Here is a 25,986-nt window from a genome sequence, read left to right on the forward strand (position 1 = left end):
GCACACCACACATTTAGTAAAAGAGGAGCAGTGAGCGCCAGGCGCCCCACAGAGAAAGCAAGCAAGTGTCTTACATGTGAGGCGAGGTCCGGGCCGCAGGCAGGCAGAGAACGGCCAGAGTGCAGGACCCTCAGCTCTGTGACTGCGGGGAGAGAGAAGTGCGTTTTAGTGTCCTAGGGGGTCAAGTCCCGTGGCTCTCGGCGATGCGCCCAGGCAGCGAAGCCAATGCCACTGCAGCGTGGAGCAGGACGGTTAGTGGGCTGGCCGCTTTGGACGGCGACCTGATCGGTTTGAAAGAAGCAACAACTTTCAAGAAATCAACAACCAAGCCATTGGAGAGGCTGTCGGGTCTGTCACTCCGTCTGAAAGCAGCCGTTCAATGGGGGGCCATTAGGGGTATTTTGGGGGCCGTGCGTCTCTTGAAGGCTCCTGGCTAATCACACTGGAATGAAGAATCTGGGAGAAGTGCCCACATTAGTGCCATCAAGATGGGCGATGAAAATCGATCATTATAAGAGATGAACATCAGTGGGAGATCAGTGGCAGCTTCACTCAACACTTCCTGCGCTCTGCCATTTCAGGTCACGGGGGCCACCAGAGCCAGTAGGTGACTTCACAAAGTAGGTTTGTACCCCGGCGTGACAAACATGTGCTCCTTTATATTTAGACCAGGCGCTGGGTTTGGGGAGAATCTATTGAGTGCTATAAAGGAGCAGCACCACTCCTGTCCACTCGGGGGTGCTAACAGACCCTCAGTTAAATAAGGACAGATGACCGGTGACTTATATTATTAGATATGGGGTCTTCCAAACCGCTGGAGAGCACCGTGACGTGTCACAATGGCACAGAGCCAGATGGCCTATCTGGTCGTCAGCGTACCTCTATGGGGTCGGGGCAATGCAGGACCACCTGAGACCACTAGGGGGAGCCTTAAGTTTTGCCATCCGAGGATGACTTTGTTATCCAGCACTCTGTAAGTCGTGCTGGGCTTTAAAAGGTCATACTGGCCTTGCAGCCATTGGGTGGTAGAGCTGGACAAGGGTTCAACTGGAAGGAAGGCCATATTGTGTGTGTGTGTGTGTGACTGGAATGGGGGCATTGAGCAGGGAAAGTGTGACCATACAAGAGGTAAGTGGATGAGCCACCCCACAGGATGGGTGGGCTGCATGGTTATCCAAAGTAAATTGCACCATATGATCATTTCTGTACTTCTAGAATGTAAGCACCGGCAGCTTGGAGTCCAAATAAACCAAAAGGGTGATTCAGGTTTTAATACCTACAGGGTGCCACACTTCTTTGGATTTATACTTGCAGTTCAACATTAAACCAATGAGGGGCCACACTTGCAGTTCAACACCTAGCCACAAGGGGTCCACAATGTCCTTATTGTTTAGAGTTGAATTTGCAGTTCAGCACAGCCACTAGGAGCCACATTGCCTCCAGCTGTTAGAACTGAAGCTGTAGTTCAGTAGTAAGCCACTAGGGGGCCACACTGTTTTCATTTCTTAGCGCTGAACTTGCAGTTCAATATTTAGCCACCAGGGGACCACACAACCTTCAGAAATTAGAACTGAAATCCATGGTGTTGGGGGGATTCGTTGTGGCTGTGTATTGTGCCCTCCCTTGTTGAACCAAACTTGCAGTTCAACATCAAGCCACTGGGGCACACAGCCATATTTGGTTAGATGTTAACTTGCAGTTCACCACTTGGCCACTAGCAGCCCACACTGCCTTCAGTTACTGGAAACGAATGTGCAATTCAGCACTTAGCTGCTAGGGCAGGGGTCCCCAACTCTGGTCCTGGAGGGCCGCAGTGGCTGCAGGTTTTCATTCTAACCCTTTTCTTAATTAGTGACCTGTTTTTACTGCTAATTAATTTCTTTTGAATGAATTTTAATTGCCTTGTTTTTTAAGATTTGTTCCCCTGAATTTTTTCATCATTCCTCTTATTTGCTTCATTTCTTTCTTTAAATGGCACCCAAACAGAAATGAAATGTGAAGTGAGGGAGCCAAGAGAAGACCAGCTAAGTCAGGGCCTCAAACTCCAACCAGTTGCTTTATTAGGCTCGGATTCTTGTTGTTAATTAAACTCGTTCTTTAATTCCATGGCTTGTCGCTGCTCTCATTGTGCAATAGCAGACATTTCCAAAATTGTGGATTTTCTCTTTTCTAATAGCTCTGGTAAAATGTTTAGTGGACCTGAGCAGATCAACATATCTGAGACCTTCATCTTTCTTTATTTTCAGATATTATATGATGGACACAGTTTGCTGGTCGTGTTTTGGCTCATTATGTATCTCATTATTGTTTGTCTGCTAATTAAGGAAAAAAGAGACAAGGGGTCTGAGTCTTTAAGAGCAAGTCAAATAACGATTAATTCAAAAGAAGTTAATTAGCAGGAAAAATGGGTCACTAATTAAGAAAAGGGTTCAAATGAAAACCTGCAGCCACTGCTGCTCTCCAGGACTGGAGTTGGGGACCCCTGTCTTTGTCTGACATTGTCTTGATTTATTAGGACTGAACTTGTGGCTCAACACCTAACCAATGAGGAGCTCCACTCCCTTCACTTGTTAGACCAACTCTGCAGTTCCACAACTAGCCAGAGGGGGCCACACTGCCTTACCCTGTTAGATGTGAACTTGCAGTTCAGCGGGAGGCCACAAGAGGCCGTTGCTGCCTACATGAGTTAAGTGGTGAACTGCAAGTTCTATTCTAACTTTTTTTCTAAGGGACCACTGCCTTCATTTGTTAGGAGTGACCACACTGTTTTCAGTAGCTGAATTTGTACTTGCAGTTCAATACCTAACCACCAGGGGGTATCTTATAGCTGCTAGAGGGCCACTGCATTGCCTGCATTGGTCAGAAAAGAATGTGCAGCTCCACAGCTAGACTCTAGGGGGCCACGCAGCCTTCAGTAGTCAGAATTCAATGTGTAGCTCAACATTTATTAACTGGGGGGTTTATTGGGTTGGTTTGGTCTCACTACCTTCACAATTGGACCTGAATGTGCAGTTCCACAGCTAGACCCTAGGGGGCCAAACAGCCTTCAGTAGTAAAAAGTATATACTCAACATCTATTAACTGGGGGGTTAATGGGGGTGGGGGAATAGGAGGCCCCTCTACTTTCAGTAGATGGAATTGAATATGCAGCTCCACAGCTAGACCCTAGGGGGCCAAACAGCCTTCAGTAGTAAGAATTAAATGTGCAGCTCAACGTTTATTAATTATTAATTGGGGTTTTATGGGGGGTGGTCCCAGTACCTTCAATACTTGGACCTGAATGTGCACCTCCACAGCTAGACTGTAGGGGGCCACATAGCCTTCAGTAGTCAGAATTCAATGTGCAGCTCAACAACTATTAACTGGGGGGTTAGGGTCCCACCCCGTTCAGTAACTGAATGTGCATTTCAGCAGCCAGCCACTAGGGGGCCACACTGATTTTTTTGATTACAGAAGAGTGCAGGACGAGAGTAGAGGAGGCTGATGGAGGACCTTACCTTTGTCCTGCGATGATTTCAAGTGCGCCATCTCCGTCTTGAGCTGCTCGATCTCCCCAGCCAGCTGCCTGTTGTGCCTTTCTGCTTCCTGCAGCCGACTTTTAAGAGAAAAGTAGAGATTTAAGTGTCAACCCCACCCATTGCTTGCTGGTAAGCGAGACCTCCATGTCAATTCATTTTTTTTTTCTTTTATGCCACCTTTCCTGGTAAGACTGACCAGGTATCGATGGTTGTGGTGCCAGCCTCTGTTGGCATTTGATTGCTATTTTACTGTGTTTTTCTGTCCATATATTATATGATCAATGAGAACGAAACATTATGCTGCCAGTATTAGGTGCATGGCAGAGACCAACATGGGATGGCATGCCAGTCCATATATACCCATGTTCACTAATAATGGGGCATTTCAAGTCATGGATGAAAGCCTACAACGTTACCTGTGCTGGGATCTGAAGGCAGGTGTCTGGAGCTGTAAGGTGGCATCTGCACCCGCTGTGCCACTGTCATCTTTATGTCTTTTGTTTATCTGTTAACATTTTTTTGAAGCTTTGTGGGCAACTTTGTGTCATTTCCATGCGTGTGCAGACATTCATTTTGAGCTATAGAGATAATTTCTGTGATGCTGGGGGGCTCCCCGTCTACGACTGTTGCCAGAGGGAGGCGCTAGAGAGCTTAGCCCCCAAGTTGGGTTTTCTTCACTGACCATATCATCATCATCATCATCATCATCATCATCATCATCTCGGCTAGTGTGGTGGATTTTTAGCAGTAAATCGCAAGACTCCAGCGGCTGAAACAAACCCCCACCTCATTCTTTCACTACAGGGGTCTCGAGTTACACCGCTGCGACATACTTAAGGAAGTGCATCACGCTGCTATTTGTTGCAACTATTTGCTAAGTTACTTGACATGTGAGAGACCCACGTCCAAACATTATGTGCCCCTCAGTACGACTATGCCATGTTTACAGAGCCCATTGTGCCGGCGGTCTCGAGATGCCTTTTGTCAACTTTACAAGCTTGTAAGCCCCTGCCAGGCAGGCTATCAAGTCAGCAGGTCGGCACATATTTGAGCGCACAGTGCCTAAATTTGGAGGGCTTTTCATCATTTCTTGGCTGGCGTTTGTGGCGCTGCTTCGCATCATCGTGCCCGCTCCTTCCTTAAAGATCTCATTTAACGGTCCCAGCTTGTTAAAGTCACAGCTCAAATAAACAGAATGTGAAATGGCCTGTGTGATGTGGGAGAGATTGGCAAGGGCAGAAGGGGCACTAAGATGGCACAAGAGAGAAGAATTTCTAAAGGGGGGAAAAGAAGGTGCGGGTGCCAGTGTGGGTGACGGTGACCTCCATGCTCAAGGTGCCATCAGTCCAATGGGTGGCACTCTGCTGCCTGTTCAATGGAGTGGGCTCTTTTAATTATGGGGTGGGCTCGTGGGTGCAGCAGAGGGCATCTGGTAGTGTTGGGGGTCTGTAGGAGTGAAAATCATTTGATACATTTCTCCGATTTCAGCCCTGCCAACTGGTCCGAGTCTGGTGGTTTGTGATTTAACACATGATGCACAGTTCACATGGGCTCACCACGATCGGACAATTGAAGACTGGAAAAATGTCGCCTGGTCTCGAGTCTCGATTTCTGCTGCGACATTCAGATGGTTTGGCCACAGCAACATGAAAGCAGGGATCCAACCTGCCTTGTGTCAACGGTTCAGGCTGCTGGTGGTGGTGCTGTAATGGTGCGGTGGTATTTTCTTTGCACACTTTGAGCTCCTTAGTACAAACTGAGCATCGTTTAAATGCCACAGCCTACCCGAGTATTGTTGCTGACCATGTCCATCCCTATTCTTGATAAGTTTCAGTCGGGTTTCAGAACAAATTTAACTGCACTCAAAGTAGTCAATGACTTGCAGGTAAATGCAGACAGAGGCCGTTTATCTGTTCTCATCCTTTTAGATCTGAGTGACACATTTAATACCATCGATCATGATATTCTTAGAAAACGCCTTAATCAGTGGGTGGGCCTCTCTGGCAGGGTCTTAAATTGGTTTGAGTCCTACCTGGCAGGTAGACAACTCTTTGTTAGTTGTGGTAATTATACTTTGGAGACCCCTGATATTCTGTATGGTGTTCCACAAGGCTCTATCCTGGGTCCCCTGCTCTTTTCGATTTACATGCTTCCGTTAGGTCAGATTATCTCAGGCATGTGAGCTACCATAGCTACGCTGATGACACACAACTGTATTTATCAGTAGCGCCTGATGACCCCGACTCTCTTGATTCACTGACCCCAATGTCTTACTTGTGTTTCTGAGTGGATGAGTAGTCATTTTCTCAAACTAAATAAAGAGAAAACTGAAATCTTAGTGATTGGCAAAAATGGATATAATGAGGTTATTAGAAATAAACTTGATGTATTAGGATGGAGGTAAAGAATTTAGGGGTAATTATTGACTCTGACCTGAATTTTAAATCACATATTAATCAGATTACTAGGACAGCATTTTTTCACTTAAGAAATATAGAAAAAGTTTGGCTCCAGCAGACCCCCCGTGACCCTGTGTTCGGATTCAACAGGTTGGAAAATGGATGGATGGATAGACCTCTTATAACATTGAAAGATGCTGAGAAATTAATCCACGCTTTTGTTTTCAGTCGGCTAGATTACTGTAACGCACTCCTCTCAGGACCACCCAAAAAAAAGACATTAATCGACTGCAATGAGTGCAGAATGGATTTGCCAGAATCCTAACTAGGAAAAGAAAATCCCAGCACATCACCCCAGTTCTGATGTCACTACACTGGTTACCTCTGTCATTTAGAATTGACTTTAAAATCCTGCTTATGGTTTACAAAGCCTTAAATAATCTGCTCCATCTTATATTTCAGAACGTCTTTCACATTAAACTCCAAACCCTAACCTTAGATCTTCAAATGAATGTCTGCTTAGAATTCCAAGAGTGGTGAGGCGGGTGGCCTTCTGCTGTTATGCACCTAAAATCTGGAATAGCAGACTGATAGGAATTCACCAGGCTGATATGGTGGAGCACTTTAAAAAACTGCTGACAACCCGTTATTGTAACATGGCTTTCTCATAGCTTCATTTTAGTGTAACCCTGATACTCTGTATATGCATTGGATTATCATTACTATTCATGGTGGCTCCACAGTCCCTAATAACCCCTACTCTCTCTTCTGCTCTTTTTCTGGTTTTCTGTGGTGTTGATCTGCGCCACCACCACCTGATCAAAGCACTGTGATGTCCCTACATTGATAGATTGAAGGTCAGAGGTCCACATGACCGTCATCATCAAGTTCTTCTATGTGAACCCTGAATACCATGAGGACTGATTGAGGTCATTGATGTGAAGTAGGATGTCCAGAGGGGGCTGGGTGGTCTCATGGCCTCGGACCCCCTGCAGATTTTATTTTTTTCTCCAGCCGTCTGGAGTTTTTTTTTGTTTTTTCTGTCCTCCCTGGCCATCGGCCCTTACTTTTATTCTGTGTTAATTAGTGTTCCCTAATTCTATTTTCTTATTAATTTTGTCTTTTTCTCCTTCTTCATCATGTAAAGCACTTTGAGCTCATCATTTATATGAAAACCTGCTATAGAAATAAATGTTGTTGCTGTTTATGACCGCAGTGTGCCCATCTCCCGATGGCCTCTAACAGCAGGACAATGCGCCATTTGACGAATAAAACTCTTCAGTCTTGATCATGGTGGCGTCGTGGGAGAGCTGCTGCTTGGCAGTAAGGACACTGAGGTTTGTTCCTCCGGGTGTTCAATGTGTGGAGTTTGCATGTTCTTCCCGTGGGTCTCCTCCAGGAGCTCCAGTTTCCTCCCACTGCCCACAGACATGCAGGTTAGGTGAACTGGTGTCGTTAAATCGGCCCCTTGATGTGTGTGTTTGTGTTCACCCAGCAATGGACTGCTGCCATGTCCTGTGTTGTGCCCTGAGATTGGCGGCATGGGCTCTAACTGCAGAGCGGCCCAGCCCTGGGTAAGCAGGCTATTAAGATGGCAGCCACCCGCTGACTGAGGATTTATTATTGAATTCTCTTTTTTATAATTTAAACGTCAAAAGATTTTCTTTGAAAGTTAGACTTTTTCTGCTGGTGTCACCTTTTTCTCTTAACGTGTGTAAGCGCCGATCTTAGAAAGTTAATGCCTTAAGTTAAACTCATATTAGTGTTTGCTTCATTTGAATTGAATATCATTTCCTTTCCTAGCTATAGATGAGGGTGGAGCCTGTCACTCCCTGTAGTTAATATGAGGCTATACCCATAATGCAGTGTGTTACTGACGTCAGTGTGTTCGTTTTGGATTAGGCTCATGGCAGCAAGCCTGGACTGAAGGACACTTCTGCAGTTTGTCAGTGGGATAGACAAACGGTTCAACAGTGTGAGCAAATGTAAAGAAAGAAACAAGATATAGAAGCTGTGGTGGACAACTAAGGGCACATGGAAGGACCAGGATAAGAAGAATACCTCCCCTGGGCCACGAGAGGGCAGTCACCCTGACAGAGCTTGGCAGCTCATCCCTGTTGAGGCCCGTGGCCACCGCCAGGGGGTGCCCAGACACAGCTGCATAGTGATTTGAATGTAATCAGATTTTGATTATAAAATAACAAACCACACAAATGGAGCTCCTGGAAGGGGCGTCACAAACGTTTTCATGCCATTCCACCATGTCTGTGACGTAAGGACCCCCTAATGGCATCAGCACGTCCTTACCGCTCCAACTCGCTTCTCTCCACTAGCGTCGGGCAGCAGGCTGGCTCTGCAGTTTTCTCCTCCAAAGGCAGGGGGCTCTCCAGCATTTCCGAGTCCCCAGCTGGCTGACTTCCTGAAACCGGCCATGTCTGGATCTGAAAGAATCAGATACTTTAATGCAGATGAAGACGTCTCCCAAAATCTACGCTGAGGTGGATAGCTCTTTGAATGTTAAATATTTGGCTGGGGCTTTCATCCAAAATGGCCGACAAACCACATTGGTATCAAATATTTCTTTTTTTTTTTTTTCTTCGGAGCCTTGGCAGAGCCTGAGGCCTGAATGCCAGTCTCACATCTTAGCCACCAGGGGGCATGCTAGTTACACAGGAGAAGGCAGGAGTCATTACCAGTGCCTCCTGCAGCAGCAGGTCCTTCTCCTTGGACAGCTCTTTGTCGATCTCAATCACGAGGCTCTGTCCGCAGTCCATGCTGTCCGTGTCCCTAAAAATAAGGAGCAGAATAAATGTAGACGCATACAAAGGCAGGATAATATATATATTGTATGGGTTTTTGTTTTGTTCTTTATTTTGCCGTATACAATTTCTTGTATTAGGAATTTGTTCGTTTTCGCATACCCCTTGAGGTCAGAGCGCAGGGTCAGCCATTGTACAGCGCCCCTGGAGCAATTGAAGGTTTTGCTGAAGGGCCCAGCAGAGTAGGATCTCTTTTGGTAGTGATGGAGATTCGAACCAGCAACCTTCAGGATACCAGCGCAGATCCTTAGCCTCAGAGCCACCACTCCGCCCTAAATGTGTGTGTGTTTATGGCTTTGCTCGCCAACCCCCCTGCCTTCACGTCTCTGCTGCTCGCAAACAACAAAACTTTTAATTCTCGCAGATACGCCTCTTCATTGGGTGGCAACATTACTTTTCCCCGATGGCAACGTGAATTAGACGATCTACAAGTCTCCGACTTAAAGTTTAAAGCCAAACAATATCTACATACGTCTGTCATATCACTTATGTCCATATATTCGATCTCTTTTCGCTTTTACCTTTTCGTGAATATCGCATTGAATTTTGATTCCGTGTTTTGAATTACATCGTGACAACGCAACGTATAACTGCCCGTGAGTGAATATCGTTTCTTCCTCTCTACACGAAATGTGTCTGACAATGGCATTCACACAGATGAGAACTGATTGAACCGTGTGTGTGGTTGTAAATGTTTTAGATGTGATCGGGACTTTTCCAAATCTCTTTGCATAAAGTCTTGTCTTGTGGGGCTTGAAATTTTCTCTCGCAGGATTTCACTTTCACCAAACAACCAATCCTTTAATTCTCACAGATACGCCTCTTCATTGGGAAGAAACACTACTTTTCCCTGATGGCAACACGAAGTAGACGATCTACAAGTCTCCGACTTAAAGTTTAAAGCCAAACAATATCTACTGTCAGAGGTGGCTGGGGTGGCGACCCGGCCGGGACGCCCAGGAGGACCGGAGGAGGGCTTGCGCCTTCCCCAGACCATCTGGGGGCGACTGCCCTGGTTCCTTTGGGGGCCACAGGTACAGAGCTTTGAAGCTCCACCCAGTAGGGGCCCATGGTCACCGCCAGGGGGCGCCCCCATGCTTTTGGAGCCCTGGACCTCAGCACTTCCGCCACACCAGGAAGGGCTGGAGGGAAGAGGAGCAGGGACACCCAGAGTGCTTCCAGGGATGCAGCCGGCACTTCCGCCACACGGGGGTGTGTCCGTTGAAGATTGCTGGAACCCTCCTGGAGCACATCCGGGTGATAATAAAAGGGGCCGCCTCCCTTCATTCGAGGCTGGAGTCGGGTGGAAGAAGGACTAATCAGGAGAAGAGAGTGTGGAGGCGGTCTGAAGAAGGCATTGTGTGGCCAGGACTTTGGGGGTTTGTGGTGCACTTTGAACTTTGTGGTGGTGGAAAACATGTCTGCCTGTCTGTGCCCGGGTTCCGTTCACACTACATACTGTACTTCTGTCATATCATGTCCATATATTTGATCTCTTTTCACTGTTCCGTTATTTCACCGAGAATTAATTTCCATTTGTTTGCGCTATAGCGATCTTTACCATCCTTTTTTTGAGACTTTTGAATTTTTGTACTTACATTATGTCCAACCTACTCTGCATGTGTATTGTGCCAACGTTTTTGTATTCTTTATGACATTCTACTTTGTCATCTACTCTTTGTCTTTTATTTCCGTGGTTAAATCTGTCTGAGAAAAATCTCGTTGCAGGATAAAAAGTCTCGTCTCCCAAGATATTTTTTATTATAGCAGAAATACTGTATATGAAAAAGTCATATGAAAAAGTTTGGGAACCCCTCTTAATTCTTTGAAAACTCAGCCAATGATAAACAAAAATCCAAAGTAGCAACTTCCTTTTAATATACGACATGCCTTATGGAAACAGTAGGATTTCGGCAGTGACATTAAATTTATTGGATTTACAGAAAATACGCAATATGCATCATAACAAAATTAGACAGGTGCATTAATTTGGGCACCAAAACAGAGATATGACATCAATACTTAGTTGAGCCTCCTTTTGAAAATCTAACAGCGTCTAGACGCCTCCTATAGCCTTTGAGGAGTGTCTGGATTCTGGATGGAGGTATTTCTGACTATTCTTCATACAAAGTCTCTCCAGTTCACTTCAATTTAATGGACAGCCTGCTTCAAATCATCCCATAGATTTTCGATGATATTCAAGTCAGGGGACTGTGACGGCCATTCCAGAACATTGTACTTCTCCCTCTGCATGAATGCCTTTGTAGATTTCCAACTGTGTTTTGGGTCATTGTCTTGTTGGAATATCCAACCCCTGCGTAACTTCAACTTTGTGACTGATGCTTGAACGTTATCCTGAAGAACTTGTTGATATTGGGTTGAATTCATCTGACCCTCGAGGGCCATAGTCGCTGCACTGGCCACACAGCCCCACAGCATGATGGAACCTCCATCAAATTTGACAGCAGGTAGCAGGTGTTTTTCTTGGAATGCGGTGTTCTTCTTCTGCCATGCAAAGCGCTTTTTGTTATGACCAAATAACTCCATTTGTGTCTCATCAGTCCAAAGCACTTTGTTCCAACATGAATCTGGCTTGTCTAAATGAGCATTTGTACACAACAAGCGACTCTGTTTGTGGCGTGAGTGCAGAAAGGACTACTTTCTCATCACCCTGCCATACTGATATTCTTTGTGCAAATTGTGCTGAATTGTAGAACGATGTACAGATACACCATCCACAGATGTTCTTGCAGGTCTTTGGAGGTGATCTGTGGGTTGTCTGTAACCATTCTCACAATCCTGCTCATATGCCGCTCCTGTATTTTTCTTGGCCTGCCAGACCTGCTGGGTTTAACAGCAACTGTGCCTGTGGCCTTCCATTTCCCGATTACATTCCTCACAGTTGAAACTGACAGTTTAAACCTCTGAGATGACTTTTTGTAGCCTTCCCCTAAACCATGAGACTGAACAATCTTTGTTTTCAGATCTTTTGAAAGTTGCTTTGAGGATCCCATGCTGTCATATATATTCTCACACACAAGTGATTAGGGGGCAGCTAAAGAACCCGACGAGTGACGTGAAACCACAAGACGGGGGACTAAGACAATGTGTTAACACCTCCCTCTTTAATTTAACAGGAAAGCTGAACAACAAAAACCCACGGCACCTTGAATTTGTCATATTATTAATTCCCCTCCGGTCACTTACAGACGACGTCACCACTGTCCCAAGATCCTCCATGTCATCCTCCCAGCATTCCTACTTTCATTCCCCATCTCATAAATTCATCCGTGTCACCACCATTCTTTACACTCCTGACCGTTATTGGGAATTCTCTCAACCTTTTACTGTGGTTTACAGTATACAGGGATGGAATCCCCAACCCTTAATCTGTGTGTCTGTGTTTTCTTCACTCTATCTATAGGGTGGTCCAGATCTAATTATGCAATTTTCATTATGTTATAACTTATTAAGTTTATTACATTGAAAATCACCCGAAAACTGACAACATGAAGAATCGTCTTTGTGCCGAACTGGAATTGTCCCCGCATAAATCAAAATCATCCAGACGATCTGAATTTGCATAATTAGATCTGGACCACCCTGTATATGTCATATATATACACTCACCTAAAGGATTATTAGGAACACCTGTTGAATTGCTCATTAATGCAATTATCTAATCAACCAATCACATGGCAGTTGCTTCAATGCATTTAGCGGTGTGGTCCTGGTCAAGACAATCTCCTGAACTCCAAACTGAATGTCAGAATGGGAAAGAAAGGGGATTTAAGCAATTTGGAGCGTGGCATGGTTGTTGGTGCCAGACGGGCCGCTCTGAGTATTTCACAATCTGCTCAGTTACTGGGATTTTCATGCACAACCATTTCTAGGGTTTACAACGAATGGTGTGAAAAGGGAAAAACATCCAGTATGCGGCAGTCCTGTGGGGGCGAAAATGCCTTGTTGATGCTAGAGGTCAGAGGAGAATGAATGGGCCGACTGATTCAAGCTGATAGAAGAGCAACTTTGACTGAAATAACCACTCGTTACAACCGAGGTATGCAGCAAAGCATTTGTGAAGCCACAACACGCACAACCTTGAGGCGGATGGGCTACAACAGCAGAAGACCCCACCGGGTACCACTCATCTCCACTACAAATAGGAAAAAGAGGCTACAATTTGCACGAGCTCACCAAAATTGGACAGTTGAAGACTGGAAAAATGTTGCCTGGTCTGATGAGTCTCGATTTCTGTTGAGACATTCAAATGGTAGTGTCAGAATTTGGTGTAAACAGAATGAGAACATGGATCCATCATGCCTTGTTACCACTGTGCAGGCTGGTGGTGGTGGTGTAATGGTGTGGGGGATGTTTTCTTGGCACACTTTAGGCCCCTTAGTGCCAATTGGGCATTGTTTAAATGCCACGGGCTACCTGAGAATTGTTTCTGACCATGTCCATCCCTTCATGACCACCATGTACCCATCCTCTGATGGCTACTTCCAGCAGGATAATGCACCATGTCACAAAGCTCGAATCATTTCAAATTGGTTTCTTGAACATGACAATGAGTTCACTGTACTAAAATGGCCCCACAGTCACCAGATCTCAACCCAATAGAGCATCTTTGGGATGTGGTGGAACGGAGCTTGTTCCCTGGATGTGCATCCCACAAATCTCCATCAACTGCAAGATGCTATCCTATCAATATGGGCCAACATTTCTAAAGAATGCTTTCAGCACCTTGTTGAATCAATGCCACGTAGAATTAAGGCAGTTCTGAAGGCGAAAGGGGGTCAAACACCATATTAGTATGGTGGTCCTAATAATCCTTTAGGTGAGGGTATAAATATAGTGATCCCCCACTATATCGCGGTTCAGCTATCGTGTCCCCGCTACATCGCAGATTTTTTTATTATTATTATTATTATTATTATTATCACTTGGGGGGATCTGCCCACTGCTTGCTTTGCTCGCCCACCCCCGGGTTTGCTTTACCGGATAAACAATTTATAGAGATTGTTATTTTCATGGGACTTGTTACATATGCATTATTTTCATTTTTACTTTAAAACTTTTGTAAAAACAATATTTGTCCTTTATTTCCTGCCCTGAGCATGGTTACATCTCTTTCTCGCGGGACTTATAACGCTACTCGCATTGTGAATGGGGGGTCTGAACGCACGCTAAAGAGATGCGATCGGTTCAGCTGCTGTCTTTCTGCTGCTGCTGGCCAGCTGTGTGTTGTGCTTGTCGCGCTTTGCGTCAATCACTTAAAAGCCTGTACAGCAGCTGTCCTTCTGCCACTGTGCGTCTTTGCTGCTAGCATTCTGGGGTAACTATCTCACAGGTTTTGCTTCCTAAGGTTGTAATGTCTAGTCTTGCATGTCATCAAAGTGTCTCTCTGAGATGATCTGGTCTCGATCGCTTCACTTAACCGGCCCCTAGAGGTGTGCTGCACTCCTGCCACTTCGTGTCTCTCCTGCTCACATTGTGATGGTGGTGAGCTGAACGCACGCTAAGGGGAAGCGGACAGATCAACGACTGGCGTTGTGCTGCTTCTGCCAAGCTGCGTGTTGTTTTAAAAGCCTGTACAGCAGCTGTCCTTCTGTCTCACTGCCTTATTTTGTGGGACGTTAAGGTGTCTCTCGCGGGACGTCTGGGCTGATTATTACTTTCCTTATTTTCCTTATGTCCCTCGCGGGATGTCAAATTGTTTTCTGAGAAGATCACGCCTTGTCTCCCTGATCTCTCTTCCAAGATTTTTTTTTTATAATAGAGAGATGTTACTCATATCCTTAGCCTGACATCCACATATCATATGTGTTTACAAAGTGTGTTTTAATAAGTTTACATGTGTTTAAAGTTTATGAGGTCTTTCTATATCGCGGATTTTCACCTATCGCTGATGGGTCTGGAACGTAACTTCCGCGATAGGTGGGGGATCACTGTAGATACTCTTATATCAGCTTTAGAATGCAGTAGAGACAAGGACAGGTGACTAGCAGACACTGCAAGAAGATGACAGGTAGGGGGCACCAGAGTGCATACCGAGGGTTTACTGGGATCTGGGAGTTTGATAAATCAGTGGTGGTCAATTAATCAATCAATCAAATTAATTTATAAAGCATATTTAAAAACAACCAAAGCTACTCTAAATAATAATAATAAAACCATTAATAAAATAAAATAATAAAACAGTTAGTAAAAACTATTGAAAATCTATCCACTCCCCCCGAACGGAATCACCCACCATTAAAGGGGGAGGAGAAACAAGTGGGTTTTTACCCGAGTCTTAAAAATCTCAGTACAGTGGAACCTCGGTTCACGAGCGTCTCGGTACACGCATAACTTGGTTTGCGACCAAAACGTTCGCCAAACTTTTCCCTCGGTTCACGACCACACACTCGGTATACCAACAAGCCAGTTTCCCTTTCGGTTTGTACACGTTCAGTCTCTCCCTGTGCATTTCCTGTGCAGCGAGCGAGCGAGCAAGAGAGAGAGAGAGAGGCGCGCACACACACACAGGCAGAGGTAGCGCCAGAGAGAGCAGCGCGCAAGAGATTGTGACACACACACACACACACAGGCAGTGCAGAGAGGCGCGCACACACAGGCAGTGCGAGAGAGACGCGCGCGCACACACACACACACACACACACAGAGGCAGCCCGAGATGCAGACACACAGAGGCAGCCGAGAGAGAGATGGACGCATTAAGGTAGGAAGGCAGTTAAAGAACGCACTGGGCTTGATTTTGTTTTCACTTCTGTTTCCAGCGATCTGTTCGTAGCGTGCATTGTTGCAACATTATTTTTCTTGGTGGTTTATTAAATTACGGATTTTTTCAAATGTTCATTTTTTTCCCGTGCTTAAAACTCATTTAAAAAGTGCTTTTAGCCGGCGGTTGGTAGCGCTATAGCGCAAACTATTGCAGTGTTAGTTTTCTCTGTTGTTCAAGGTTTTCTCAGTGTTATTCAATGTTTTTACATTTAGTTTACTATTATGCAGTGCATTCTATGGTTTAATTAACTATATTTGTGCTTAAAAACTCGAACCTCGGGTCAGAACCGTAATTCATTCCAAAGCTCTAGTAACCCGATTTGGTCGTGACCCTAAGTAATTTCCCCCATAAGATTGTATGTAAATATAATTAATCCGTTCCAGACCGTATGAACTGTATGTAAATATATGTTAAGTTTTTAAGCACAAATATAGTTAAGTATATCATAGAATACACAGTGTAATAGTAAACTAAATGTAAAAACATTGAATAACACTAAGAAAACCTTAAACAGAACCTTAAAAAACCTTATGAACTGCTCGCTGTAAACACTTTTTTTTTAATGAATTTTAAGCACAGGGAAAAAAATGAACATTTGAGAAATCTGTAATTTATACAAAAACTAACCATAAACAACCAAGAAAACTAACCTTGAATGAGTCGAGTTCTGGCGTGAAGGAAGTGAGGAGGAACTGGGTGGACAGGAGATTACAGTTTTGAGGTAACGTCTGTGAAGATGTGGGTTCGCTGCATACTCCCATCTCGCTTCCGGGAGCCCCTTAGCCCGTCACTGTCGCTAATGTTACCGATGAGCTCGACACTCACTGTGGACTACACTACAATGGAGCAATCAGATGGTGCAAAAAGTGCTTTTATTAAAATCAACAAAACAACAATCAAATACAAAGTCCAAATTAAAGTGCAGTGCTTTCAGAATCCTTCAATAAATAAATGATCCCATAAAAACAGAAGTGAAGTAGAGGTTAAAATTCAATAAAAAAAAAAGTCTTCATTAAATACAACGAGATTAAAACAATGCTCGAAGCAGTCTCTTTAAAAACAAGCCCTGTGCATTCTTTAACTGCCTTCTCACCTGCGCACACTCGCACTCTTTCTCTTTCTCTCGCTCGCTCGCTTGCTTCACAGGGAATGCACAGGGAGAGACTGAACACGTGCGGAAATCATCGACGCGTACAAACCGGAAGGGAAACTGGCTTGTTCATCACCCGAGTGTGTGGTCGTGAACAGATGCAAAAGTTTGTCGAAGTTTTTGGTCGTAACCCGATCTGTATGTGGTCAGAGACGTTCGTGACCCGAGGTTCCATTGTACCTGCATAGTGCGGATCAAAGGGTAAAACACCAATCCTGCATTCTACTGTATGACATAAGAGTTTCATTAGGGGGCTACAGCTGACACTCGTGCACACCCCCTAAATATCTGGACAAAGTGCAATGATAGATAGATAGATAGATACTTTATTAATCCCAAGGGGAAATTCACATAATGAAGAAGGAGATCACCCTGAGATGTGACCCCAAGTCCTATGAACTGCTAATCTTTAAGCCACCTATCTATTTTCTGTTTTTGTTTTTCAATGCATTGGTAAAGGAAACCCAACTGTAGTCATCAAAAGGAAGGCAGGGGCCAACCCTGGATGGTGTGCCACTCTATTGCAGGGCCCACCAGTGCATAGACTGGGCCAGCTTACAGCTGCCATTTGACCCAACCTGCATGGTTTTTTTTGGAATGTGGAAGGAAATCGGAGCAGAAAACAAGGAGAACGTGAAAACTCCACATAGTCACCAGGCCAAGATTTGAACCCAAGTCCCTAGGACTGACTGTGAGGTAGCTGTGTTGCTGTTGACCGTTGTGCAAATCTTTAAATAATGGGGAAAGAATAAAAGAAAATAGGCCGGGCCCACGGGTATCATCTCTAAACAGATCAGGTGGGCTGGCGGGTTCCTATTTTCCCTTTCAGTATTTATGAAACACTTTGAGTACAGGAAAGGCGCTATAAAGTAACACGTCCTATTACTATTACCTGGTAGCCGTGTAGGAGTAGCCCACAAACGCCAGATGAATCCCCAGAGGTGTGTCTTCTAGCATCTCAGAGAAGATCTCCTGTGCAAACAACAATAAAAAGAGAATAAATATACAAATAAAAGAGAATAATTCAAATCAGAGCGGGACTTGGTATCAAATGATAAAATATACATTTTAAAAATCAAAAGGCTAATAAAAAATGAAACTGGTAGATAACGAGCATCCATTCATCCATCCTAAAATGATTCATTCAGTTCATGGTCTCAGTTTCTTACCCAGGCAGCATTGGGTGCCAGGCTGGCACAAGCCCCAGATGAGGCGCCCAACTCAGAGGACACAGGAGAAGAAGCAGATCCCGCTCAGTAAGAACCCAAGAGCGGCTCATCGTTTTCAACACTTTTGTTTCATTCATTGTTTCTGGTAAAGGCTACAATTATAATGGGGTAGCCTGGCTGGCGCCCCAACTATTCTTACTGGTTTTCTCTTCACAAAGTGAAGCACTTTTTCCATGTAGGCGCACAGCGACTGAGGTTGTCAGTCTGAATATTCACAAATGGTGGGCATTCTCTTCACAATTGCATTTCGAATTTCACGTGACACATGTTAAGTTAAGCTGCCGAGCCTCTGAGGTTTCATTCTGAGACACACACTAAGGGACAGCGCTTAGCCTCTGAGGTGGCGTGTGAACTATTATCCAGGAAGCACAAATAACTTACAGTAAAAGTAATCTTGAAATATTCAGAATAAATTGTCGGATTAAGAAATATGCATGGTCAACCTATACTTTAAAGCTGAAGAAAAAAATTATTTCAATAATAACCATAAACACATACTTAATAAATGCTGTCACCCATGTGTGCTGGGTAGGCAGTCTAATGGCTTAACGGGAAGTAACGTACAGAGAGCTGGGGGGATGAACGGCATTAACACAGACCCCCGGAAGGAAAGGCCAGTTAAGACTCCACCTACTTCTGCCTCTTTCCCACGCCCTCCTGAAGAGCTCACTTCCGCCTGAGATCTCACCTCTTCCTGTTTCCCTCCCATATAAGCCCAAGGTTTCATTTTGTTAGTGTATTAGTAGTTATGTGACTGCTCTCTCTCATTGTGTGTGTTTCTCAGAGTATATGTAGTGGATTCCCCAGCTTTTGCTGTGGTTTTCTTGTTGTTTCTTCACAATGCATACATGAATATCCCGCTAAGAAGGCCTACAATACTTCGATGTCCCCTCTCTGTTAACTTCAACCCTAACCCTAACCCTAACTCCTTTCACTATCTGCAACATAATCAGAAGTCACTTCTTTCGTCTTCTTTCTCAGCAAAGTAAATGTCATACGGTGTGACTCACAGGACCACACCCCCTAGCAACTCTGAGCCACGTTGTGACAACGGGACCATCAACACAGTGGCGTCCAATAACAGAAACGTGGGGGGGGAGGGGGTCACTCGATAATAAACAGGTAGTTCAATTTAAAAGTTATCAAAAGTGAAAACTCACAACCAAAACTGATCTCTGATATGAAATACCCCACCACAAAAAGCAAGTGATATTCTCCGAAAATAATTCTTAGATAATTCGTACATTTAGAACGTTGTCTGCTTTGAAGCAATGCCTGTGTGTTAATGCAGAATAAGCTTTAAGACATGGCGGCCAAAATCTGTAATACGCCAGGCTGAAACTGCTAAAAACCCGTTATTTTAATTTGGTTTTCTCGTAGCTCCATTCCAGTTGTATTCCTAAATATACTAAAGTAGCCGTCCCCAGCGGCTCCACCCATGTAGAAGTGAAACGAGACAAACTTAAAAATCAATAAAACAAATGTCATTCTGGCCAAGCGGGTGGTTGGTACACTCGAACATCAAATGTGGGCACTGCGTCTGATCGTGTTCAGCACTGATGGGCGTGATATCTCTGCCAATCAGTAGCTACCCTGTGAAACACACGTAGCTCTGATCTCCCTCTCAAAAACATCAAACGTTACTCCTCAGCAGTCTCCAGATGATAATGTCTGCTAAACAAACAGGTATTGCTAGCTATGCAGAGGCAAGGTGCGCTCCAACACGTGGCGAGAGGTACAGTGACTCAAACGGAGGCTGGCGTGTGAGTGAGGAGGGTCCCGCCCCCTCCCTACTCCTGTGGCCCCGCCTCCACCCTCCCCTCGGCCCACAATTCCCCTCTCAGATCTGCTCCAATAAATCGATACCACAAGTGAACTCTGATACTTAGCGTGATGAGAGAAGTCGCAAAATCAACCAGAATGTTTATTCGAGAGAATAAAATGAGACTGAAGCTTCATGGCAGATACTTTTTCAAATTTTTGTACAAAGAAAAGTTCCATGTGAAATACAGCAAGTCCGTGTTTGTTATGCATATCTGTTTTGTTTTTTTTCAATGACGGTCTGATGAGTGACAACTTTGGTGCATGAGGGGCTCTCTCAGTCAGTAAAGACGTCTCGGCAGAGTCAAGAGTGGGTGCTGCAGTCGAGCTTCTCGGTGGTTTGGAGGGGACTTCATCTTAGAAATGCAAGTTATGATTTCCTGTCCTGTCATAAAGTTAAAATGAACAATGTGGCGAGATCGAGGTCAGCACTCTCGGTCTTCAGAACATGAGACACGCTGGTGATGACAGTGGGCCTGAGGTGGTCCATTATGAGAAGTTGGGCCTCTTTGTGTTGGGCACTTTAGTTTCTGCAGGTCCATTTTGTGGAAAGTCCTCACATTTGGTACCTCAGAGTCAAAGCTCACTTCGACTTTCTGCTTCACATCCATTACGTTTGGTCCGTAAATTTACAAGGCACCTTCACTGACCCTGCAGTAAGAAATGTGAACTGAATTCAAGAATTTTTTCTTCTCATCATGTTTCTCTGTCTGACATCTAAATTCAAGTAACACTGCATTCTGCCAGCTCATTGTTTGATCTCCTCTGCGTTTTATAATCGCAGGCAAACTTTGAAGTCATCAGACTGATGGAAGAAACAGGACATAAGGACCAACAGATCAGATACACACACTGAGCGTCACAATGTAGACACGGGTGCGACTCCAGAGTGTCAGTGCTGTCACCCCTGGGCCAGAGAACCTGATCCTGTGCAGTTTAATTTATCAGATGTCCACTGTGAACTCACCACACCGGGACAATGAGAGGACAAATGGCTCACTCCTGCCCTGAAATGCTGTCCTCCAAGGACTTTCTGTTAAACTGTTACAGCACCGAAGCAAACATCATTGGAGACAAACCAAGAAGGACGTTTAAGGACTCGTAATTTACAGCACAATTAAATGGGAATGCTTAGCCAAGAATCTGGTTCTTGAAAATTTATAACTGACATAAAAATACTGGAATCATTAAGAACAACTACATACCTTCTTCTGCTTTTCTTTCTAACAAAGATTTAGAAGAGTATTCCGCTGATTTTCAGGAAAAAAAATCATCTTTTTGTAAATGTTATATGGTAGATAAAAAAGAAAGGTACAAAAATAAATAGATAAACAGACAGGGAGGAAAGGCACTATATAAAAAGATAGATAGATAGATTGATGAAAGGCACTATATAATAGATAGATAGGTAGGTGAAAGGCAGCTTATAATAGATAGACTGAAAGATAGGTAGATGAAAGGCACCTTATAATAGATAGATAGACAGATAGATAGATGGATGAAAGACACCTTATAATAGATAGATAGATAGATAGATAGATAGATAGATAGATAGATAGATAGATAGATAGATGAAAGACACTATATTATAGATAGATGGATGAAAGGTACCTCATGATAGATAGATAGATTGATGAAAGGCACTATATAATAGATAGATGGATGAAAGGTACCTCATAATAGATAGATAGATAGATAGATGAAAGGCACCTTATAATAGATAGATAGAGTAAGGAGTGATGGAAACATACACACAAATACTGTACATGCACACATAGCTAACTCATTATATGATAAAAAGACAGACGGATTTGTCTCCATATCAATATCTAATGCAGACCGGCAGACATTGATGTTGTACACTACCAGCAGCATAGACCACCATCTTAAATAGGTGCGGCACTATGATATCACACTACACTCCCCCGTGATGTCACCCACTTGACCAGTTAAGTCCTGCTTAGACCTTTCTCACCTGTTCGCTGAGGCTGTCCTCCACAACGTCAAAGTTGGATGTGTCCGTGGAGTTGGCCACCTCTGGCTGAAATGGTGGCTGGCAGTGATGCAGATTTTCCCAGTCGATGCCAGTGAAGAAGGAATGGTTCTGGAAGTCTTCAATCCCATTCCTCCCCATCCTCTGCTCACGTTCACTGATCAGCCCTGAGATCAGGTCTCGGGCCTCTTCTGAGACTTCGGGGAAGCCCCTAGGAAACTCAAAGTGCTCCTGTGGGAAAACAGAAAGAGGGGCTTGTTGAATTGAATGTTCCTGTGCATGCTAGAATACTGGAATGTTGCTGAAGCTGCTTACAGGCTGATGCTGTCTGAATGATCATAGACTTACCCGGAAGCTGATGATCTTGGCATATGTTTCCGTGATGGAGTCGGCATAAAAGGGTGCCTGACCAAAGAACATCTCGAAGGAGCAGATGCCCATTGACCACCAGTCACACTCGGGGCCGTAGCACTGGCTACTGTCCTCCACGGCCTGTAGGATTTCTGGGGAAAGGTAGTCTGGGGTTCCCACTGCAATCGAAGAGCACACCTGCCAGAGACAATACAAGGTTAAGGTGCTGCTCATTATAAGATTAAAATGATGAAGAGCTGTTTGCGTCTGCTTTGTGAGGACTTTAAAATGAAAACGGGAACAAATCATTTCAGGTAATGTAACATGAGGAGACATTCTTCAGTCTGCTTATTTTAATTTGTTGTTGAGGGGCTAAAGCATTGGGTGCAAGCTGGGAATCAGCCCAGGATCTAACATCACTGCAGGACACGCTGTCACTGGGCTAATTTAAAATCGACAAGTTAACCCAACCCACAGGTCTTTGGGAATACATCAGGAACCTCACATGGACAGAAGGGAAATGTGAGAAACTCTAAAAGAAGAAACCCAGTATGTCATGAACATGAGAGTACTTCAGCACAGAGTCCCAAAAACAGTAACACATCAGCTCGTAAAAAGATAAAGGGCAGATCCAGATTCTCTATAAATAATATGTATTACACAAAAATGATCTTATCAAAAGCTCCATGGAGCACAAAATACACAGAAGGAGCTGACCTTCTAAATCCAGTGGAAAACAAGTCCAATAAAAATATCCATAAATAAAAATACAGAGCAAAGAGTAGAATAAATAATCTCAATAACCCCAGTGAATACAATGAACCGCAAGGGACTGTGGGTTTTCCTAATTCTTTATAGGACTAAAGGTGGCCCCACCTCTTGAGGAACCATCAATAAAACACAAGGAATATAACAGTCTGAGCAAAAATAATACACAACAGTAATAAAATCACATGATGCAAATAATTAACATAAGTAACAATATCAACATAAACAAAAGAATACAATAAACAAAAAAAGGGGAGAGACCTTGGCTGAAACATAACAATGAGATCCATGAGACAATAACAATAACTGTTGGGCCACCATGCAGCGCCACACCGTCATGATCTGCTGGGCTTTCAAAACTCAAAGTTGAGGCTTTACCTCCAGATGTAGGCCTCAAAGGTCCACAGAGGCCTACTGTGAAGGGCAGCCTGTCCCCAAAATCTAGAAGCAGGCTTCCAAACTTCATACGTCCAACAATAACAGGTAGGCTTATCGTATTAAAAAAAAAAAGTGTTCTAGGGAAGAGGAAAAGGCTCAAAGAACTCTTGGAGCAAACAGCAAAATCAGTGTTACCGTTTATTTAGAGATTTGATTAACAAATATTCAAAAATAACCATTACAACAACAGCAAAAAAGGTTTGTTTTGACTCGTACATAGCTGAGGCGTCTGGCCAGTTATGCATGCATTTGAGTGAGTGAGTGAGTGAGCTCGGAGCATCAGAGCTATAGATTTGGTGGCTGTACTCCTAACATTCTCATTGTAGTCAGCTAATGTAACCCTTAAATGAAAATACGGCAAGTGGGTTTTTTTGTTTAATGCATAGAGGGTGCCAAATGAGTTCAGATTGGACAGTAACATCACACAGGTGTGAAACAGATCATGGTGGAGTGCGCTTAACAGAAGGCACATGTTAAAGTTCTGCGCATGGCGGCTACACCTTTGTGATATCACGCTGGCATCAGAAAGCGTAAAGGGGTGCTGAGGGAAAAAAAAATGTTTGTCTAAGACAATTGCATGTTGAACGTCCAGGAAAATATTCAGTGAACAAAGTCTCCGGAAAACACCACATACACACTGTGAAAAACACTGGTGAATTAACGCCAACAGGGGTAGCTGCCATGTCACTGCATGCTTAGACAGCCCACCTCAGAGATAGATAGATAGGAAGGGCACTATATGATAGATAGACATGAAAGGCACTATATGATAGATTGATAGATGTGAAAGGCACTATATGATAGGGTAGATAGATAGATAGATAGGAAAGACACTATATGATAGATTGATAGATATGAAAGGCACTATATGATAGGGTAGATAGATAGATAGATAGGAAAGACACTATATGATAGATTGATAGATATGAAAGGCACTATATGATAGATAGATACGAAAGGCATTATATGATAAATAGATAGATAGATACGAAAGGCACTATATGATAGGGTAGATAGATAGATAGGAAAGACAATATATGATAGATTGATAGATAGATAGATACGAAAGGCACTATATGATAGATTGATAGATACGAAAGGCACTATATGATAGATAGATAGATACGAAAGGCACTATATGATAGACAGATAGATAGATTGATAGATATGAAAGGCACTATATGATAGATAGATAGATAGATATGAAAGGCACTATATGATAGATAGATAGATAGATAGATACTTTTTTCATCCCCTCAGGGAAATTCAGTTGTCCAGTAGCTCAAGCACATCAGTAAAAACTATTGCAAATTATTATAAAAGCAAGAAGAACAAATATAATAAATAAATAGTAAAATGTACAGATGGGTCAGTTGTTACAGTGTTGTAAGGTACGGTGGTGAGCAGGTCCTGAATCACTTGTGGTGACAGCAGTGTTATAAAATCTCACAACAATCAGAACGAATGACCTCAAAAGTGTTCTGCTCTGCAGTGCGGTGAGAGATTGTGTCTGCTGCCTTTACTTCTCTGACCCACCCAAATGCTGAGGAGATGGTGACTGCCATTGTCAAGGATGGCCTGTACCTTCTTCCCCATACACTTTCCACCACAATTCCCAGTGAGTCCACAGTCCTGCCCAGCACTGAGCCAGCCATCTTCAACAGCTTGTCCAGCCTCTTAATGTTCTTATCTGTCCTACTGTCTCCCCAACACACGACAACAAATAAGAGGAGACTTGCAACGACTGTCTGATAGAATAAAGGCAACATTCTGCTACATACATTGAATGATCTGAGTCCTCTGAGGTAGAAGAGCCTGCTCTGCCCCATCCTGTAGATGGCATCTGTGTCCACACACCAGCCCAGTCTGTCATCAAGGTGGACACCTAGACATTTATAAGTCTGCACCATGTCAATGTCCTCCCCTCAGATGTTCATAGGCTTAGACCTGCAGAAATCCACAATCATTGTCTTGGTCTTCGCTCACAGGCACAAGAAGCCGAGTTTCTTAGGACGTTTTGTTTTGCTATTCAGGTTTTCACTGTTAAGACTTCATCAATCCTACTTTTCCCCTTTGGTGTTGGCCACTGTTTCTGATCCGTTTCTTTTTTTTCATATCTATGGATTAATTCTAAAATATTTTGGTTTGCTTCTGTTGCTTATTCAGCTATTCTGCTCTGTCTTGAGGGGACAGTTAATGGCTGTGTCCATGTTATCTGTTTGCTGCCATGTTCATTGCAGGATGTGTGGGACCGGTGCCATTGTGTACTTAAGATGGCATTCAAAACATCTGAGTTTAAGAGGAAGGCTAGCAGCTGTATTCTGCACACCCTGGTTTATTTCTTTTTGACTTCATTGACATTACGAGGCCTTCATTTCATGCTAGTGGCCCACCCATTGCTAGTCATGTGACTTAGAAGTCATGTGATATGTTACGCCTGCTTAACACATTGACCGCTGGACCTTTAATTACCAGAACACTGCAGTAAAGGTCTATGCATTGTGAAGCGAACCCCGACACAGACTGGCAGGACCCACGTTTTATCACACACAACACACAGTTTATTTGCAGTTCAGTGCACAAATCACCAAGACAGAAGGCTCACCGAGTCCAACACAGTCCTTTCTTTGTCACCAGTCCATCCGCCTCCACTCCTCCTTCACAAGCTTCATCCACTTCCTCCCAATTCAGGCCATTGTGTGGCGGTGACTGG

The 25,986-nt window shown here is 44.0% G+C and overlaps 1 protein-coding gene across 2 annotated transcripts in view; it reads right to left on the reverse strand.

Annotated features, from left to right (window-relative positions):
• The window catches only part of LOC120538716 (myotonin-protein kinase), a 192,200-nt gene that overhangs the window by 19,926 nt on the left and 146,288 nt on the right, over positions 1-25,986 (reverse strand). The window contains exons 7-13 of one of the 2 annotated variants that reach the window (XM_039768126.1): positions 22,065-22,265; positions 21,699-21,947; positions 17,566-17,645; positions 8,611-8,704; positions 8,225-8,358; positions 3,498-3,595; positions 75-142 (exon numbers count right to left, since the gene is read on the reverse strand). In XM_039768126.1, the coding sequence (XP_039624060.1) occupies positions 75-142; positions 3,498-3,595; positions 8,225-8,358; positions 8,611-8,704; positions 17,566-17,645; positions 21,699-21,947; positions 22,065-22,265 (924 nt within the window). The remainder of the gene's footprint in view (positions 1-74; positions 143-3,497; positions 3,596-8,224; positions 8,359-8,610; positions 8,705-17,565; positions 17,646-21,698; positions 21,948-22,064; positions 22,266-25,986) is intronic. The other variant, XM_039768127.1, reaches the window with a different exon arrangement.

The sequence above is a fragment of the Polypterus senegalus genome, chromosome 11 (assembly GCF_016835505.1).
Source record: "Polypterus senegalus isolate Bchr_013 chromosome 11, ASM1683550v1, whole genome shotgun sequence".
Classification (NCBI taxonomy): domain Eukaryota; kingdom Metazoa; phylum Chordata; class Cladistia; order Polypteriformes; family Polypteridae; genus Polypterus; species Polypterus senegalus.